Source organism: Diadema antillarum, unplaced genomic scaffold, assembly GCF_040938485.1.
Source record: "Diadema antillarum isolate AM-2024a unplaced genomic scaffold, OU_Dant_1.0 scf00000160, whole genome shotgun sequence".
Classification (NCBI taxonomy): Eukaryota; Metazoa; Echinodermata; class Echinoidea; order Diadematoida; family Diadematidae; genus Diadema; species Diadema antillarum.
The window spans coordinates 1,016,182-1,036,561 of record NW_027271049.1 but is presented as its reverse complement, the minus strand read 5'-3'; the positions used below and the strand labels follow the sequence as shown (position 1 = coordinate 1,036,561).

General features: G+C 38.3%; 1 protein-coding gene across 1 annotated transcript in view; it reads left to right on the top strand.

Annotated features, from left to right (window-relative positions):
• The window catches only part of LOC139722178 (F-actin-uncapping protein LRRC16A-like), a 139,578-nt gene that overhangs the window by 36,024 nt on the left and 83,174 nt on the right, over window positions 1-20,380 (top strand). The window contains exons 3-11 of the mRNA XM_071633493.1: window positions 4,424-4,474; window positions 7,610-7,669; window positions 10,342-10,478; window positions 11,863-12,031; window positions 12,991-13,064; window positions 13,942-14,020; window positions 15,293-15,381; window positions 16,044-16,225; window positions 16,880-16,983. Coding sequence (XP_071489594.1) covers window positions 4,424-4,474; window positions 7,610-7,669; window positions 10,342-10,478; window positions 11,863-12,031; window positions 12,991-13,064; window positions 13,942-14,020; window positions 15,293-15,381; window positions 16,044-16,225; window positions 16,880-16,983 — 945 coding nt within the window. The remainder of the gene's footprint in view (window positions 1-4,423; window positions 4,475-7,609; window positions 7,670-10,341; window positions 10,479-11,862; window positions 12,032-12,990; window positions 13,065-13,941; window positions 14,021-15,292; window positions 15,382-16,043; window positions 16,226-16,879; window positions 16,984-20,380) is intronic.

Genomic DNA, 20,380 nt, shown 5'->3' with positions numbered 1-20,380 from the left:
TAAATTCTACACAGGTGAACTCGTTAAGCAAGCAGTATTGCTCAGTTTCTGAAATGTGTGAGCCTCCTACGTCATCATCCTTGTTCAGTGTAACTTGTTTTGGGTTTTTCAGGGTATTGGTTCCTATATACTCAAGGACCACAATAAATTCTACAAATCTAAATATGAAGAGCTCTGGCAATTTATGTGCTTCTTGATGTAAAATTATGAAAACTGTCTAAACTTCCCTTTAACGTACTGACATTCTTTGCTGTATTACTAGAGTGATTTGTCTTCAGTGTTTGTTTTCTCTTTAAGAGGTATTAATGACGATAGGCCACTATCAGACACACCGAGTTTTCAGATTTTATATGTTATATGGATATCTCTCATATGGATATTCTATTAGTATGCAGACACAAATAAAGCAGTTATATGGATTTTATATTTATGTGTAATATGTTCATGTATGAAAGTGTTTAGACATAATGTCCTGATCTTTTACGTTTATTGTGTGGCTGCATCATACGTCGCGCACTGTCAAATTTCATTTGAAGCTCGTGGGTCATGTACACTTGTAAGAATCTCTCCCTCGCGCTATACATACGAACCTTGTGCAGGCTTTGTGCAGTCTGTTCGTACTTCACGGTCCATTCATCTGGCAGTTCGCGCTTACCCTAATGAGCGCCATGAATAAGTCCCACCTGCTTATAAATACGACATACATTATGCATATGACAACATTCAGATGCAAATAAACTCTGTATGGGTATACAAGTCATATGTCAAAACACTGCTCAGACTGTATTATGTTGATATATATGACGTGTATTATCTATACAGCGTATCAGTATTAGAGTATTCAGGCATACAAGATACAGACATGCTAAATGTATACATGCATACATCGTGTATATAAATCCATATGTCACATACTATATCATGAGAACTCTGAGGCTGAGATTCACACTTCATAGTTTGCCATAAGTTGAATTGTTGTGACATTTTTTGTCCCCGCCGAACGAGTTCGAGCAGGGGACTATGAAACGGGCTCCGTACGTGTGTGGGCAATTCCACGGTAACTGACGTTACACGTAAGGATTTTCATGAAATTGTTTACCTTGTAGTTTTGTGAATGAAAGCACCTTGGGCTTGCAATTAGCATTGATGAATAAGTTCATGAGAATGAAGAAATAGGTGGAAAGTTTTTCTCTCAAACTGCATTTCTTATCACATAGCAAGTGAAAATGTGTCGGTAACTGACGTTACGGAAAAAGGACATGGGAAATTATGGTGTAGATGTAAATGGAAATATCTCATGTCCCTGACTTTTAGCCTTTATGTGTTTAATATGGCAATACACCTAGGTTCTTAGGAACAGGTGTGCAAAATAATGTGCACTTTAGTTGTCTCCTTTTACCACCATGCCAATTTCAGTGAAGGCATGACGGTAACTGACGTTACGTAACTGACGTTACGCTTACATTTGCCATAGGGTTTACACATGCAAAATCATGATTGGGAATAGCTATGTGATATTTCATAATTCTGACCATTCAGAATGATTTGGTTGATATGGAGTCATACCTTGTTTCATCAGTCATAAATACACAATGAAATGAAACAGTAGTCCATTTTCTTTGTGTTCTATGAAAACTTAAAGGTAAACATGTCAGTAACTGACGTTACGTAACTGACGTTACACATACTTTGCCGTGGGGTTTACAGAGAACTAATTTATTTAACGGGTTATTATACTGCTGCAATGTACCAGTGACAATCCCAGGCAACTACAGCAACAAATTAAATCAAAATCTAAAGACACAAATGATATTGGGTGGGCCCTTAGGGGGCACCCCCCCCCCCCATGCCATAGCACAGTTGGGTAAAAATAATGTAAATGCACAAGAGGATATTTCTTGACATTTGTCTGAAGATTTAATTTTTATTCAACATTTATGATTACACAGAGCCAATAATAGATTAAGCAGTTCCAAGTATAAATATATTGACATGACTAAGGGCTTTTTTGTTTGTTTGTTTGTTTGTTTGTTTTTTAATGAACAGGAAAGTTTTTATCTACATAGAGTGCTCCACCCATAATACCTTGTAGTACTACACAAAACATGGATACTTTTGTGCTTGAAAAAAATATCATTCCAGGTCATGAGGAAAAAACATGTATCAACTCATAAATATGCATAAATATGTATGAAATCAATTGTGATATATTTCTCCTTCTTTTCTTTATTTCACTCCTGATGATCTCCATCAATTGATTTAAATGAAAAGTGTCGCACTTTTAATATTTCTCTGTGAAGAAGAAAAATAAATGCTTTTTTGGTCAAAAGAGCATTATTGTTTTATTCCTAGCTTGAAGTAATTTAACTGTTTTTCTTTTCCTTTTCACTGATATATCACGGCTTGCAAATACATTCGAGATACCAAGAAATCGGACTTTGCAACGAAAGAATACTAAAATCAATATAAAAAACTCTTCCTATTCATAATTATTATGTGTTGTATTACAAAATGTCCCTGCATGAATAGAATAAAGTAATCAACAAATACACACTGTATGAATTTTTTTTTTCAAACCCTATAATCCTCTCTCACTTTGAGCAACATCAGTGTTAAGTTTCAAACAATAATGAGTACATGCCTTACGTACCATAATACAAGATGAGCCATGTTAACTACACCACACATTTAAGTGCAAGAGAAGAAATATCTGTTTGTGCATTTGCCTTGAAACTTGACTAAGCTTCCTGAAAAAAAAAATGCCAGCAAAAGCAGACATTGGTGAAGATTGTTAAACTGTTGGTATACAGCTGTGCAGAAGTTTTTTTTTTTTTTTTTTTTTTAGAAAATGTGGTTAACATGCAATCATGTCACTGATTAGGCCTACAAACTTTGGTAGCTTTATCATCGCGTAGGACTGGGAATGTACTAATTTGAGTGCATATACTGCATGTGGCAAACTAAACTTCCAGATGATTTAACCTTAAACTTGTGCTGAATCAAAAATCGAAAGCTCAAGCCCCCCCCCCCCCCCCCCAAAAAAAAAGAGATAATCATGGTAAATGTATGAATAAATGAATTTAGAAATAAAATTAAAAAAAAATATCCATGGACATACCATAGTAATGACATCATTTCCTATGAAAGGGATTGCTGCTCTTTGTTGTACGTTGACTTCCCAGATGTATTGAAATGGCCAAAAGTAAAAAAATTTGCCTCAGTTATAATTACTGTCATGGTAACTGACGTTACATACTCGTGTATGACATTTCGGTAACTGACGTTACACATTTTGTAGTGTTCATTTTGACTCTCCAGTATGCTAAGTATCCTTATTTCTGGTATTAAAATAAAGGCATATGGGCATACATTAGAAATCCCAAGTTACATCATACAGCTCACTTCCTTTGATGAATAAACTTAAAAATTCCTTGTTTTTGGTAACTGACGTTACATCCATCATTATCAAAGTAATTAATAGTTTTTATCAAATTCTTTAAAGTTACCAGCTTTTTTTTCTATCGTGTGGTAAAAGACTTCTCTGGTAACTGCATACATATGAAAGATTGTTGTTTAGAGTACTAATAAAGTGGATATACAGAGAGTAAGTTATGCGACAATACACTCTTTTCACCATTGAGTTATAGGCATATTTTGGCAGCCATTTTGAAAATCAAAATGGCCGCTTTTATTGAAAAACATAATGATTCTTAAAACTTCAACTCAAGTACTGTCTGAAAATGTATGGTGTTTGAAACAAATATCATTTTGAATTTTTGGCACCTGTGTCCTAGTTACCGTGGAATTGCCCGTGTGTGTCCGTGTGTCCGTCTGTGCGTCCGTGCGTCCGTGTGTGATCAAAATGTTCAATTTGCTACTTCTCTGTCAAATATGAGCCAATTTTGATTCTGTTTGCTTTATATGATAGCACTACATGGGAGCTTTGAAACTTCTACACAGAATTTCAGTTGTGACCTTTGACCTATATTGTACATTTTGCTTCAAAATGCTACTCCTTCGCCATTTCTAACCCGATTTCGATTCCAATTGCTTTATGTGATGGTACTAGGTGAGGGCTTCAAAACTTCTACACAGAATTTTGACCTTTGACTTCTTTGACCTTTGACCTTGATTTTTGACCTATATTGTACATTGGCTACAAAATGCTACTCCTTCGCCATTTCTAACCCGATTTCGATTCCGTTTGCTTTATGTGATGGCACTAGGTGAGGGCTTCAAAACTTCTACACAAAATTTTGACCTTTGACTTCTTGACCTTTGGCCTTGATCTTTTTACCTATATTGTACATTTTGCTACTAAATGCTACTTCCGGCGGGGACATATATTACGCACCGCGTAATTTCTACTTTTCCTTGTTGCTAATGTAATGTTTCCTTTGTATCTCCTGTTGTGTCATTGCAGGCTCTGACGGAATATAAGATGTACATTCTTCAGCACAAAGTGCAGACAAAGGTTTGTATTATTCACCTTGTTTAAACGTATTAATTGCCTGTGATACAAACGTATAATATCCTTTATGCTTTTCACTTTACCTGTGATACCCATCTATAAAGGAGAAACATGGATGATATTTGAAACCTTTATGTGTGCAACATCATCACATTAAAGATTTCCACAATTTAAAGAGAAAATGGCTGGTCTAATTCTCTTGTATTTTTTATCTTTGTAGAACACATTGTACTTGACAGTTTTTCCTTGCTAATAAATTTACAACTTTGATTGTCCCCAGAGGGATCTACCATATTGTCAGCGGTCATCTGAACCGTCGTATACAGTATGCAATTTTCGCTTAAGAATGATATTTTGAGATAATCGCGTTTGAAGTGTACCCATTTTTCAGTCATGATTGCTATTCTTACATATGTCTAGCATTTCTAATTATTTTAGTAAATTGTCAGACTTTAATTCTTACTTTTACCTGTGATGTTTTCATCAAATAGAATTTTTAGGAATTATGCGAGAAATCACGAGAGAGCCTATATGTTGTTGTTGTTGTTTTTTTTTTTGCAAGGACCATTATCTTTTACCATGTATATTACAGTGTTGTTGACCGCGTGCACAATAAAATGTAGTTTGCAGTCACAGAACCGTTGTATATCACTAAATATTATGCGCAAAGTCAATGTGCCTGATATGACAGTCTGGTTGACTGCTTGCATTGTGCCTGAACTGTCTTTAAATAGAGAGGACGGCATAGTGTTGTTTTATAACACGTGTGCCTATGGGAAAAGTAATTATTGGAACAAAATTAAATGACAAGACTCTATAAAAGGGATAATTACGCACAAATATTAAACCAAATCAGAAACTGAGAATTTGACATTACAGTATGTATCCAATGGAATGTCCACTGTTGAAATGACTGAAAATCTCAAAATAAAAAATTTGACCAAAATATGACGGTTTGGATGACTGCCGACGATATTTGTACTAAGTATTGCTTTTACTACAATGTTTATGTGCAGAATATGGTATGTATAAGTATGATTTAAATTGCTGTGTGTCCACAATGCTCAGTAGTCGGAGGTATTCTTTGTCATACACATAAGCTTTGCAGATTTTGAAGGTCAATGAAGCTCACATTGTTATCACACAAACTCAGTGCTTTTGTGTGTTTCAGTGAATTATGAATATCAATCAGTATCTCCCAAATTTACTCCAGGGTCAGGGTTCAAAGGTTTTAAATGATGAAATATAACAACAGAATGCACATTCAGTAGCTGCATTAGTAATGAAACACACAATCACAGATCAGACCAGTTACGAATGACTGTAGGTGATATATTGATATTTTATGAATGTGTATCTGTATAAGGTTCAGCCTATGGTGTATGTATGCATTTTTGAAGCAATTTTGAGGCAAATTGTAATCATCCTCTGCCACAGCGGCAGAATAGTTTTATCTCGCGCCTTTAATGTTTAATGAGCCGTAATGAGTGAGTCATAAATCCATTGATGATTGGCCTCGGTTCGGTCATCATTCATGGCTGATGCACATCGGGTTGTGACCTTGGCTGAATACATACAGCCAGATATTGAGTTTTTCTGCTGCTGTGAAAATTTGATGCTTTGCTGCAGGGATATTCGCTATTAAATGTGTTCTCCCCTCAGAGGAATGGTGTCAGATACCGGCATGATTAGGGAGGTTTTATCACACATGAAAATTTTATGTTCATGTGATATATGAAGGTAGCTATTACACAATATGCATTCTACTATCTGATGAAGTACACTGTACAATGTACATGTATGCTCTGCACAGAGATAGGTTTGAATAATACTTCGAGACCTGATACTCATGATGATCATTTATCTCTATGGTAAAAGTTAGTAACCGCAGATTACTTACTATCAATCTATTAACTATCATTATGTATGATTATCTATCATTATCATATTAATCTATCATTATCATATCTATTATATCTATCATCTATTATAATGCGATATATGATATGTCGTTTTTGGCTTGTCCTTTCATATCTGGATGTTCTTTGCAATATCAACACTACTTTGCTGAAGAAAAATTTCTGTCTGTGGCACAGGTTTACAGTAAACTGATTATGTTTGTTGAGACTATCCAGCAATTTGTGGTGGTATAGGGCTTAAAGGCACATAGTCCCGATAGTGTAGAGGGCGCTGTTGATGATACTGCTGATCACCGTTAGCATTGATACGAAGATTACCAAAGTTGAGCTGTCATCAAGAGTGAAGTGCATAGGTGTTGCTAAGTAATGTTGCCTTTGTTGTCTTCTCTGCGCATCGCGCAGTCTGTAGTAATGCCAGGGTGCGTGCATATGTGCTTCTTATTATGACATCACAAAAGAAGTTTGCTAAAGCTGTCATCCCCCTCAGCCGAATCATGAGCCGAACTGTGATCGGACCACTGACTACAGTGGATCGGACTTCTTCGGACTCGGAGAAGTGGGTCATAGCGTAAGCGCTAAAGAGGAGTCGATAGCGTAGGTCTCTATAGGAAACTTGCGCCGTGCGCCCGTGTATGCATTCAACTAAACCACCGGGACCATGTGCCTTTAACCCTTTCTGTGTCAGGGGCTTTGGACAGTGTGTATGATGTTATAGGGTTTTCTGTGCCAATCAGCACTCAAAGCATACAGAGGGTTAATTAGACTAGACAAAGAAGCACAATTCATTTTCACATAATTCCTTTTTATATTGTAAAGCATATGTATACACATGCATACGCATAGGCCTACTTATTTATCAGCCATGGGTGGTTCAGTGTTTGCGGTTTTTTGTGTTGTTTTTTTTAAGAGGGGCAACTATTCACTGTGGAGGTGTAAAATGGTTATGTAAGGACATACGATCTTGGCGCAATACAATTAGCCCATTGAGAATGGACTAATTTTGCTACAACACATATTTCCCATAGACGCCTGCCTGAGTATACTCGGGACTAGTTTTCAATGGGTTAATGAGGGATGAAAAAATAGCAAGTACACATTAGACCCATTTACACACTCTCGAAATTAACATTAAGTGTATTTGAACACCATTTTTTTCCCAATGTGATCATTGCTGTGGGGACTTTTACATCCATTCATTATATAATATTTTTCTTTTCAGGTTGAAGCCAAGTTCAACCACTTGCAAATCGAGGCCATTGAGAGCGACAAGCCATTAAAGGTAAGGAATGGCGAGGGGAAAAGAGGTGATTATGCTCTGGGGAAATACTTTGAAGTTAAAGTGCTAGAGAAAACCAAAAGATGAGAGAATGAGAATGAGCCTACTTTATGACGCCAGAGCTGGACACAGCCCAGAAAGTAATTAGGCAGCGAAAGTAAATCAACAATGAGCTGATTGAGGTCCCTACAATAGTTTAAGCAGGGAGGCTTCCACTTCCCTGGTTTAAGTCTCACAGCAATCGCCTGTGATCTTGGACAAGGCAGTTTATCCTAGTGATCGATGGCCATTTACACTTACGGCAAAGTACGCAGAATTTTTATGGTATTTCGTTATTAAGTGAACACAAATACCTCACAAAAATGCTGTGGCTTTTAGGGTGGTAATTCAAAGTTTGTGGAAAAATTATGCGTGCGACATATGAATGTGAATTCTGTCACAAAATATTACCCTTTGGACAGCAGTGCATTTCTCACGTTAACTGACATCCTTCCCTGTCCTGTCAGTGTAGGAGATGCGCGAATATGTGCACAGTGCTTCCCTCTGAGAGGTGTACTTTCTGGTGACAGTTACATATACCACAGTGTTTTGCAAATTATGACAATGATACCAATTGACGGAACATATCAGGACAATTACCTCCCCCCCACAAGGACACTAACCCCCCTCCGGCTAAATACTGGTTAGTGATATGGTTAGAGTAAAGATTAGGGTTAGGGTTAGGTTTAGGGTTAGAGTTTGGGTTTGTGTTAGGATTAAGTTCAGGATTGGAATTTGGGTTAGGGTCAGGGGAAGAGTCCAGGGGGTAATTGCCCTAGAACCTTACTGTGGTATCTATTCCTGTGGTATTTCACAAATGAGAACAATGAAAACGAAATACCACAGCAATTCCAATGTGATTACACCTAGTGCCAAGCCCTGTGGCGGGCTACAGCTCTGTCAATCGCTAATGGTTTCTTGCTTTACATATAATATTCCTTGCTTCCCGAGCTGGCAATGTAGAACAAAGTTAAATTGTTTTCGAAGAAAATTTGAAAATATTTTGAAGAAAATGTACTGCCATTGGTTACTCTATGAAGATGAGAACATTTAGCCTAAATTTGTTTCAGCTTTTACCATGTAGGTTATGTATTTGATTTTCCCATAAGGGCAGATCAATAGATAATTCTAATGCCTTTATAGGATTTTTAATAGTTTTTGTCATTTCTGTCAAGAAACGATTTAGAAAGAAATGTTCAGTGCAGTGAGTCATCAGAACTTTCAGAGAATCTTTTGTGTATCGAGTATGATTTGTTTAGATAATGGTCCATGAAATGGACTTTGAAATTTGATGTATTGATAGAGGAAGCATGGTCTCAGAGAGAGAGAGAGACAGACAGACAGACAGAGAAACAGACAGACAGAGGGAGAGAGAGAGAGAGAAAGATAGAGAGTTTTGGGGTGTTAAATTATGAAGCATTAAAACAGGATGAGATTTGATCAGTATGGCGTGCAATGTTATTTATACATACGCATAGTAGTTCAACATTAAAGGGAAATGCCGGACCAGTTAAAAGTTAGTCTGAAGGAAAGAGTAAAATCTTTAAAACAGTTAAAGGGGATGACTAGTAACTGATCAGTGGGAATCAGTGGGAATGTTGGGGGATGATTGTTCCAATCCTTGTGGGATTCTTTTAAGAGTACATTATATATCTATTGTTGTGTGAAAATTATTTGCTTCAGAATGGTCTCATATTCAAGTAATGCGCAGTTTAATGTTTCCAGGTTAGCGTGCCTGGTCAGTGACGGGGCATTAATCTGCACATTACTTGAATATGAGACCGTTCTGAAGCAAATAATTTTCACACAACAGTAGATATACGATATACTCTTACACGAATCCCACAAGGATTGGAACAATCATCCCTCAGCAATCCCACTGATTCCCACTGATCGGTTACTAGCCATCCCCTTTAAGATTTGGTCAAAATTAAATGAAGATTAGAAAGGTTATGAAATTGTAAGGTTTTGCAATTTTATCCAGAATGGTTCTTGAACAGTCGATATTAGCATGAAATGAGCTAATGATTGTGTCATCCCCTTTAAATTTTCATTGATTGTTATTTAAAAATTTATGAAAATTTAATTCTTCTGCTATGAAAGGGTAAAACATGACGTTATACTGGGTGAATCACTTCAACATTTTGATCAGTCGAACGTATAGAATTTGAGAGTGAAGCATATTGTATTTTACCAAAAAAGGGGGGCAACTAGAAATGTCAAGATTTTATGTTCAAAGTACATGTAGATATGCAAGTCATAAGATGATGGCATCGTCAACTCACTCATTTCAGTGTTCATTACTCTTCAAGATTTTTTTTTTGTGTGAAAATGTATTTAATTCATAAAATAGATGAATGTGAAGGTAGCATAGCAGAAAGTAACCTGAACTAGCACTATTCTAAAGTAGAAGATTCTTGGATTTATATGCGATAAGGTTGCTTCAGAAGCTTCTGCTTTGTAGTAGGTTCCTCATATTAAATGTATATTTTCTTATATATTTGTTTATTTCCATCTCATATTGACAATTTGGTGTAACAGTTGTATTTCTCTCTTCATATCAAATGGAATGTAAGATTGTAAAAAGAAAATTACAAGAAGTCTTGTTTCATATAATGTCTTTCCATATACTGTAGCTGAAGATTACTCTTCCAAAGGAGAAGGACCGGGATCGGAGTTACAGTCTTCTGATGGGCTCTGTCAACGACACCCTGGACGTCATCGAGTTCATCCTGAAATCCCTGCGACGAGTCTTCCCTCTGACCAACATGGAGTGAGTGTGGATAACGTTGGGTTGGATGGGGAGGGGGATGGGAGGGTTAAAGGGAAATTCTGTCTGGATGTCCTCATGGTCGGGTCAATGTCACTTTGGGTATAGCTGGAGTAAAAGCTACATGATGTAACAGCTAACCTTTACAATAAATATGTAGAGCTTGAGCATAGATCATGATTATGCATGCAGTGAACGAATCTATGTGATGATACAGACGACGCACTTCACAGTACAACGTTGATGTTCTGAATCCTCAAGCTATCATTCTTTACCATAATTTGCGAAGATTAACATTTCTTGTGGCTATCAGAAATGTTAAGATAGACCGAATCATACAGTTTCATGAAATGTCGAGGCCGATTATGGAAAAAAAGGTCGATAATTTTGTCAAAAACTTTTCCAGTGGTGGTTTTGTAATAGGTAATAATTACCAAGAAATGTGTAGAGTGTTGTTATGTGGTTGCTACATTTTTGTCACTCATGATTGTAACCCTCATCATGGAAGCATGTCCTTGTAAGGTTTGTTGTCCTGACTTACCCTCCCATTCTCATTGCCCTCTCCACTCTCCCCTCTACCCTTCCCTTCCCATCCCGTTCCCTTCCCCTCCCCCTCCCTTCCCCTCCTCTTCCCCTCCTCTTCCCCTCCTCTTCCCTTCCCCTTCCCTTCCCCTCCCTACTCCTCCCCTTCTCTTCCCCTCCCTATCCTCCCCTCTCTCCCTCCGCTTTCCCTCCCCTTCTCTCATTCCCCATCCCTCCTCTCCCCCTCCCTTCCCTTCTCCTTCCCCTTCTCTTCTCCTTCCCATACCCCTCCCCTTTCCTACCCTCCCTTCCCCTCCCCTTTTTCTTCCTTTTCCTTCCCCTTTCTTCCCCTTCCCTCCCCTCCTCTTCCCCTTCCTTCCCCTTTTCCTCCCCTCCCCTTCTCATTCCGATCCCTATCCCTCCTCTCCCCCTCCCTTCCCTTCCCCTCCCCCTTCCCTTCTCCTTCCCCTTCCTTCCCATACCCCCCCTTTCCTACCCTCTCTTCCCCTCCCTTCCCCTCCCCTTTTTTCTTCCTTTTCCTTCCCCTTTCTTCCCCTTCCCTCCCTCCTCTCCCCCTTCCTTCCCCTTTTCCTCCCCTCCCCTTCTCATTCCACTCCCTATCCCTCCTCTCCCCCTCCCTTCCCCTCCCCCTTCCCTTCTCCTTCCCCTTCCTTCCCATACCCCTCCCCTTTCCTACCCTCTCTTCCCCTCCCTTCCCCTCCCCTTTTCTTCCTTTTCCTTCCCCCTTCCTTCCCCTTTTCCTCCCCTTCCCTTCCCCTCCCATTTCTTCCTTTTCCTTCCCCTCCCCCTCCCTTCCCCTCCTCTTCCCCTCCTTTTACCCCCCCCCCCTTTCCCCCTTCCACAGGAGGCTGATCCGTAAGGTGGAGTTGAGTCCAACAGAGCGCCAGACCCACATGGAGGCACGCCTAAACAGAACCTCGCTGGTGGAGCAGGGCCCTTGCGGTGGCTTTAGCCACATGTACAAGTTCATGTGTGACTATTGGGACCTGTCCTACTTGGCAGAGGTGGCCTGGGTAAGTCCTTGTCCTGCTGATGGTAGAGGGGTGCATTTTAAGCATCCATCAGTAAAGATAACTGTAGGCTGGGTTGACAGTTAGCTCAAGATTTAAAACTTTCATTTTCTTCCGAGTGATATAGACTGGTCTGACGATTATTCATATATTGCACATATTTTACTCCTTGAGGTAATGGTCTCAAGATATCTAATTCACCTGTTCCTGTGGAATACAGTTAAAAAATGGGGATCCATTTTACTGGCATTAGTTGTGTCAAGACATGGGCAAGTGTATAAAATATTAGGAACATTCAAAAAGAGCATGCAGAAGCTTTTATGTTGGAAACTGGCATCATGAACCTCTTCAGGGTTCCCAGCCCATCAGGGTAATCAGGGAAATCAGGGCACACTATTTTACTGTTTTCCAGTCATGAAAAAGTCAGGGAATTTGATAAAAATGCCTCAAATCAGGGAAAAGTCAGGGAATTTTGATTGGCCCAAAAATTAAAAGTAGTCAGTCAGACTCTGTTATATTTTGTTGCATATCAAAACAACATCCATTGGATGACCAGTGTTTTATACTGCAAATATTTCACTGCAACAACATAGAAAACATGGGAAACTGGCAAAGAGTTGAAATAATTATGGAATTTTGAGACTTCATTAGGGAAAAATCAGGGATTTTTTGTTTTCTTTAAATGCTGGGAACGCTGATGATAGGGCAAGCTTCAATACCAAAATAAGTTTTGACACTTTCTGTTGCTTGCCCGCAAATAAAGAAACCAGGTTGATTCAGTGTCTTCAAATTTGTTGAATAGGTTACTTTGTGCTTCTTGTGATCCTTTATTTTCAATTTTCCAAGTTTTTCCTCTGGTGTCACAGTACATGTATGATTCTTATAAAAGAGATAGGATTTTCTGAATATGATCATATGTTGGCTATTTAACTAATGTGTTTTTCTTTTTTCCGGTTATCAAGGATGTGGACACTATATACTTGTCTCAAGACTGCAGGGAGCTGAGATTAAATGATTTTGATGATCTCAAACCAAGGTACATGTACTTCCAGCTCTTAAAGTGAAATCCACCCTGAAAGCTAGTTTATGTGTATAGAAGCAGGAAAATTAAGGAACAGGGCAGTGAAAATTTCACTAGACTCTGATGAAAACTTAGAAAGTTGTAATTTTATAATGTTGTGATCAATCAAGTACAAATTGGCAATTCTGTGATTTCACATGTGAGTCTGCTGCTTTTCTCTGTGCTGTAAAATAAGAAATTTCATTTTCCCATCAAGTATTTTTTCTTTGTTATTTGACTTAACCTGATGTGATTTAAGTTGTATTTAGTTGTTGTGTCACTGTACTTGTTTTTTTGCTATGAACATGACTTGGAACTTGATGTTGTTTTTGTGTGGAGATGCCTGTATATACAAGGTTGCTAAACTTTTCATGAAGAATACAATGTATGATGATATGAAACTTGGATTATCTATTGAATTTCTGTATAACATTGTACCATTACATTCCCCCTTACTGTTTTGTGAGCAGCTTTCGGTGGCTAACTCTTGCTCGATGTAAGGGTTGCAACTCGAATACAAACAGTTTCATCATAGTCTGGTGCTCAGTTGTAATCCTTTCATCTAATGATGACCGACTTTGACTGGTTATCAGAGATGTGCAACTGACTCAGAATCTTCATCATTCCATTATCACTGAATGATCTTACAATGACTTCTCACTTCAGCTGGAAAGAAAAAACCAAACAAAAAACTTTGTAAATCTTGACTACAAATATTTCTCACTTGACTGCACTTTGTCAGGCTAGGTTCTTGAAAGGAGACTACTAATGAGGCCTATTTTAATACTGACTTTAGAAAAAAAAAACAACAACACATAATCCTGTTACAATTTCAATGCATTTCTTACTGCAGCAAACATCTCTTGCCGATTGTGTCAGTACTACACTACAACACATGGTTTACCACTCTCTCAATGGTCAACTTCAAATTGGTAAGTCACAGAGGGCGGATATCTGGGCCATGCCATTATAAAGAACTGTGAGCAGGCCCCATTTCATAAAAGATGTTAGGATGGCAGCTCTTGCTGGAAGAGCAACTTCCCATAGCAACAGCCAATCAGGAAGCTGGATTCTTGTCATTACCATGACAACTGCCATTCCAGCAAGAGTTGCTATCATAGCAACTTTTTATGAAATGGGAGCCTGGTCCATGAAATAATTTCTCCAATATACTGATAAACTTTGTAACAAGTACAGTATGTGATTGATACTGATTTCACAAGCATCTAGAAGGTTCTTAGTCATTTTATGATTCCAAACTCAACAAAGCCTTCAATGCACTTGTGCTTTTGTCATTAACCATGTTATGATGGTGATCCCACATATCCAAATTGAAATTTCTTTGTGAACTGTTCAAAGTGTATTGCATTCGTCAGCATTTCTGATTTCCAGTTGTGAAGGTGTCGTGACAGTTCATGTGGTGCTTGTCATGTAGTATAAAATGATCGATTGTGCTGGATTGCAAATGAAAGAGATCTACTTGGTGGAGGACCATAAGTGCAGACGAGCACTAATGTAAATCTGTGATAGTTGTCACAGTACTCTGTGTTCACACTGCTACACTTTGCTCTCAGTATGACAACATTACCTGCTTTCTGACAGACAAAGTGAGTGCAGCTATATCAAGATCTATGTAGTGATTGGATTGGTGGGTGCTTACTAGTTTGCAGGCACAAACCCTTGTTGGTCTTTAACCAGGAGTCTGCGCCAAGACTACTACATGCACCACTTCGGCACTGTCCCATAGGCTGCACTGCAGTGGTGCGTGTATTAGTCTTGGCGCATGCAGACTCCTTACGACCAACAAGGGTTTGTGCCTGCAAACTAGGTGCTTACCATCGTATGGTGAAATAGAGATTGGTTTCTAGTCATTATTATATCTTTTCTGTTCAATCAAAGAGGATGTCATAGACCCTGCTGCCTTAAGAAAGACTACAACATAAACTAAACAAGGTGGGAAAGACAGATGTCAAACATGATGGTATTTGTATTAAAAAAAAAAACAAATATCCACCCCAATGTCAAATTGGGTAGAGAAATATTGATTATATATACGTTTTTGGCTACTGATGCTGAAATTTGCAACATAAAAGTGATACATGTCTATCTCTCCTTCTCTCCCTCCCTCTCCCCCTCTCCATCTCTTTCACTCTCCATCTCTATCCCCCTCCATCTCTCTCACCGGATGGTCCCCACATCCTCAGCCACAAGAGGTTCTGAGGGAGATACCACGGGTCCTTCTATCCTCCCAGACCCTCGAGTGTTTGATCCTCGATGGAGTGGGCCTCAAATGGTAATCTGATTTGCCTCTTGTAGCATCTGATTTTTCTTTTCCCCTTTTCTATTTCAACAAAGAGGCTCTTTCATACCGAAAAAAAAAAATTGTATTTGTGAGAGTGTGTACAAGTTGGCATAATGCTAATCGAGGTACCATAAAGTCTCATGTACATGTATACAAGTAAATACTCTGTTGTTAGTTTCACAACAAAGAATCTTTATAGTCAATGTTGCGCTTTATGCATCTAAAAACAAAAGAATTGTGGCAGAAATCACCCAATTAAGATAATTAACTTCTGGCTCTTAATGAATGTAGGACAGCAAAATTTACATAAAAAGAATTAAGCTGAACTAGATGACTGACTAATATCTTGCAACCTGTCAAAATCAAGCAGAAAAGATGTAAGACCTTTTCCACTTGCAAATCTTCAAAGGTATCATGAAATCCATAATCTTTAAAGAAAAGAAAAAAATTGAGGACATTGTCATACAACTGAAACTTTATTACAGTGAAACTTGGATTTTCCTTCATGGTTGAAACAGTAAACATCAAAAGATAGTAGTATGCAGCTGTCCATCTGTTGCCATTTCAGATGTTTTTCTCTCTACTTGAGTAAAGGCAGTTAATATGAAAACATGCTTCTCTGTCTCACCAGTAAAATCTTTTTATTTCTTCAGGGACTTTGTGCGGGACTTGAGCACCTCGCTGCTCTCCAACCCGCAGTCCAATCTCCGTGTCATCGACCTCTCCAACAACCCCCTCGATGACCGGGGCATCAAGCACCTCTGCGGGCCCATCGCGAAGATGTCGCACGGCCTCTCGGAGCTGCGGCTGTCCAAGACGGGCATCAGTGGGGACGGTGAGCTCATCTTCTGGGACTGACAGTAGTCCTTTTATCTCATCACTACTGGCATTCCCAGTTTCTTGTCCTATTTACATTTATATTTGGCTCTAACCCTTCTGTGCTTTGTTTTATCAATTGGCTTGCAGGCCGGAGCATTTCTTTGCCAATTAGCACAGTTGCATGGAAAGAAATTGTCAATGGAATAGAGATTACATTGTACCTCATCCCCCAACTGCATCCCCCCATACTTTATATACAGACTGTAGTGTCATTATGGTTGGACAGAGACACATTGCTACACCTGAGTTGGTTTGCTAACTTTACAGCTCAGTCATGTTTGGCTTGATTACTGAATACTAAAAAAAAAAAGTACTTGGCAAATTACAATGGGTGCCTGAGCACGTAAAGCCTAAAAGATAGATAATTCTGTCTTTATCATTGCTTTCATCATAGCAGCATCTTTACAAAGATACAAAGATTACAAGATAGGAATAGACCAAGAGTATGATACAGTCAGAGAGGGTACTTTATGTTAACACACTATTTTGCACAACTTTTATTCTTATATGTGATAGGGACTAGGATTTTATGTCGTGGGCGATGATGTTACCAATTTGTGAGATTTGCATGGTTTTTAAAACTATCCTCCCTCTGTTGATTGAACTTTAGGTGCCTCGGCACTAGGCAAGGCTCTTGGAGAAAACAACTTCATTCCTACCACACTCAAGGTGCTGGACCTGTCAGGGAACGCCTTCAGGGATTCCGACCTCGCGGTAAGAATAAACATCTCTTTCCCCTACCTCTTATCATGGTACAATGTAAAAAAAAATGTCAAAATATCATATTTTGTGACTCCTTTGTTTGTAGCTTTCTTGTGGGATGCGTAGGCTTAATATAGGGGAATTTTTTGTTGTAATTTTTTTTATAGTCTGTGTGTGTGATTTTTCCAGACTCCACTGTGCTCTCTATGTAAAGCATCTTCAGCCGTGTGAAAGAATGAGGTTATTCAAGAGTTCTCTTCAGATTCTGAAGCAATCGTACCATATGCGATCATGAATTGTGCTAAAGTTCACTCTTAATTGCTCCTGGCAATTACAGTAGAATTTAGCAGGCAAACTCTCAAGTGCTATAAAGATGAGAGAGCTTGGTGTCACATGCATATACAATACAATGGTGTACTACCCACTACTGCTTATCAACAACTGTTTTTTAATATAAATCATTGTTTTCGGGCGAGTGAAAAGTACTGGTATAAACTTGGCATGCCATTGCATGAGAGAAGCATGCAAAAGTAACAGTCAGATACATGTAACTGTTATTCTTGTTTCGAATCCTTTTCATGAGAGATATGTTTCTGTCCAAAGATATGTTCATGTGAGATATGTTCATGAGAGATATGTTTCTGTCCAAACATGTCTGGAAAATCTGGAGCTTGAGGTTTTTTTTTTCTTTTTTCTTTTTGTAACATATGTATTGCCCTCATTGTGGAAATATAGATTTTTGTGATTGAAACATGGTCACAGCATCACTGGTCACTGGTCAAATTGATCTTGTTCACTGTGATGTGATGTATTATTCGGCATGCCTTTTTTTTTTAGTTAGTAGCAGTGAAACATTCAAACCATGTCCCCTCCCCCAAATGATCAGTTAATGATGATTGAAAAAAAAAAAGATAGGACACCATCAATGACCAGTAGAGACTGATCATCATAAAGTGACCAGTGGAAGCTTAAAGGGATCATACAGTTTTGGTTGAGACCTAATTTCAGGTTTCTAACATTTTTTGGTGAGATAATGAGAAACCTCACGTGAAATATGAAAGGGCATGTAATTCTAAGAGGAATTCATCGTTTATTTGATGAAAATTGGTTTTGAAATGGCTGAGATATCCAACAAAGAGCGATTCTAATAAAGTGTGGGACCCACACTTCATTGCGATCGTTTTGTTTTACTTTGTTTTTGGATGTTTCAGTCATTCAAAACCCAATTTTTATTAAATAAACCTTGAATTCCTCTTAAAATGGTATGCTCTGTACTACATCATAAGTGTTTTCTTGGTACTGTATCTCGCAAAAAGTTAAAAGCCCAATTCTCATATGCACCAATACTGTACCATCCCTTTAAATAGGGAATGATAACAATAAATGTCTACAATGGTAGCAGTACATCTAAATCATGGAAAATACTGATGTTTGACTGTCTTTAGTATGCAAAACAACAAAGTGGGTGAGCGAGGCAGCGTAGTGTCCTATCTTACCACTCGAGGATCAAAACAGATTGAGAAGATTTAGGCAAATCCACGTATTGTGGACAGCCAGGCATTATGAACACGTTCCAATTCACTCATCCTGGCCTATCACACAAGGCAGTTTGTAACGTCTGCTGCTCACAGTAACGACTGTTGCCATGGCAACAGTCTAAGCAACAGACAATCAGCCTCGGAACATTTGAGATGTTGCCATGATAACTGCAACTTAGGTGGCTTACAATAATTTCAGGCATCTCTGTAAAGCAATTCATAGAATGAATATCGGTGACCAGGAAAATAATGATTTGTATTTTCATATACAGTTACATCTGTAAGTAGAGACAATTTGTTTCATAGTTTCAACTATGTGTACATTGAAGTGGAGCCAATTTGTGTCTCGATTCTGGAGTGTGTTGTTGATGATGTAAATTATGACATTGTTAAGAGAAACTGGCCCACTTTTAAAGTAATTCTCAGGTCCAATAAGCCTATCAGACTAAATGCATAAATGTACTGTCTGTAGAATATCCCTAGCCTCTTTATTCTGCCTGTTTGTGTGTGTGTCTGTATGTTTATGTGTGCCTGCCTGTCTATCAGCATGTGTGTTTGTGAATGTGTATCCATGCAAAGAATTTCAGAATTCAATATGGCAAAAGACTACATTTTTTTTTTCAGTACTGATTGTGTAATTGCCTTCTGAACATTGTGGACTGCTCCCACAAAGTTTGAAATATTAACCAACAACAGTTTTAATGTTAGATTGGCACTATTTAGATGTCATCATTTTTAGGATCACAGACAGTGAAACAGTGATAAAAAAAACACCCTTGTTCAGATTGTAATTTGTTACTCTTTTGATTTGTCATGAGATATATTTTATGACGTATAGACAGTGCATGCTCGTGAAGGCACTGGACTATATTATATTACATGCATGATTAGCCCCACAACCGGTTTATGTCACTGAGGTCAAAGGTCAAGAGGAAGAAGAAGTTTTTATTGGCTGATAAAGCATTTAGAGATTGTGAAATATAGAGTGAAGTGTTAGGACAGGGTCTGCACTAATTATCTTTTTAATTAGTTAAGTAATGTGAATTTGCAACATTGCAGTGCCGGGGGAGATTTGATTGTTATAGTGCATGACCTCACCATGCACTGTAACAAATGTCGCATCCTGCCAATTCAACTGATCATAAATCATGGCATGAATACTTCATTTGCCCATATGCATGTAATATGTGGTGTGATTTCTCCTTTTTTTTTTTCTTTTTTTTTTTGGCAGGTGGTGGGGGATGGGATGGATCAAATATAATATTATATTATTGGTAATTGAAATGAATTCATGCATATGCAAAAATTACCATATTTGGAGTGAAGTCTCACATTCCCTTTAACTCATTCTCTGCCAAGATGCTGTTGGTCAATGGGACTTTGATGTACAAATAGTGTGAATTTGTTTACTGGTCGTGCAGGGACTTAATTCAGCTGTCGTTTGTATCCCTATACAGCTCTCCTAAGACTACTTTGTACATTGTAACTCTCTGTGTACTTGAGCTGCAAAAGCAAGGAAGATCATTAGTCCCACTAGTTCAAGTTTGTGAAAGTGTTTGAAAGAATAATGAGCTTTGGTTTCAGAGCAGAGGGAAGTGATTCCCTTGATACTGTAAGAGCGTAACTCAATCTCTCTGTGCAGATACTTACATTTGGACATAATTGTCATCTTCTACCACATCTGTGACAAATACAAGTTAGTACATTTGCAGTTACATACACATAATTATATGTTACAATACCTTACGCAGAGTTTGAGAAGATGAAATGGGATACGGGTAATTAAGAATATCTAATTATGCCTGTGGGAATACTGACAATGTTTTGGATGGCATTCGATAGGCACACACTTCTGAGTAATTCAGCACTCA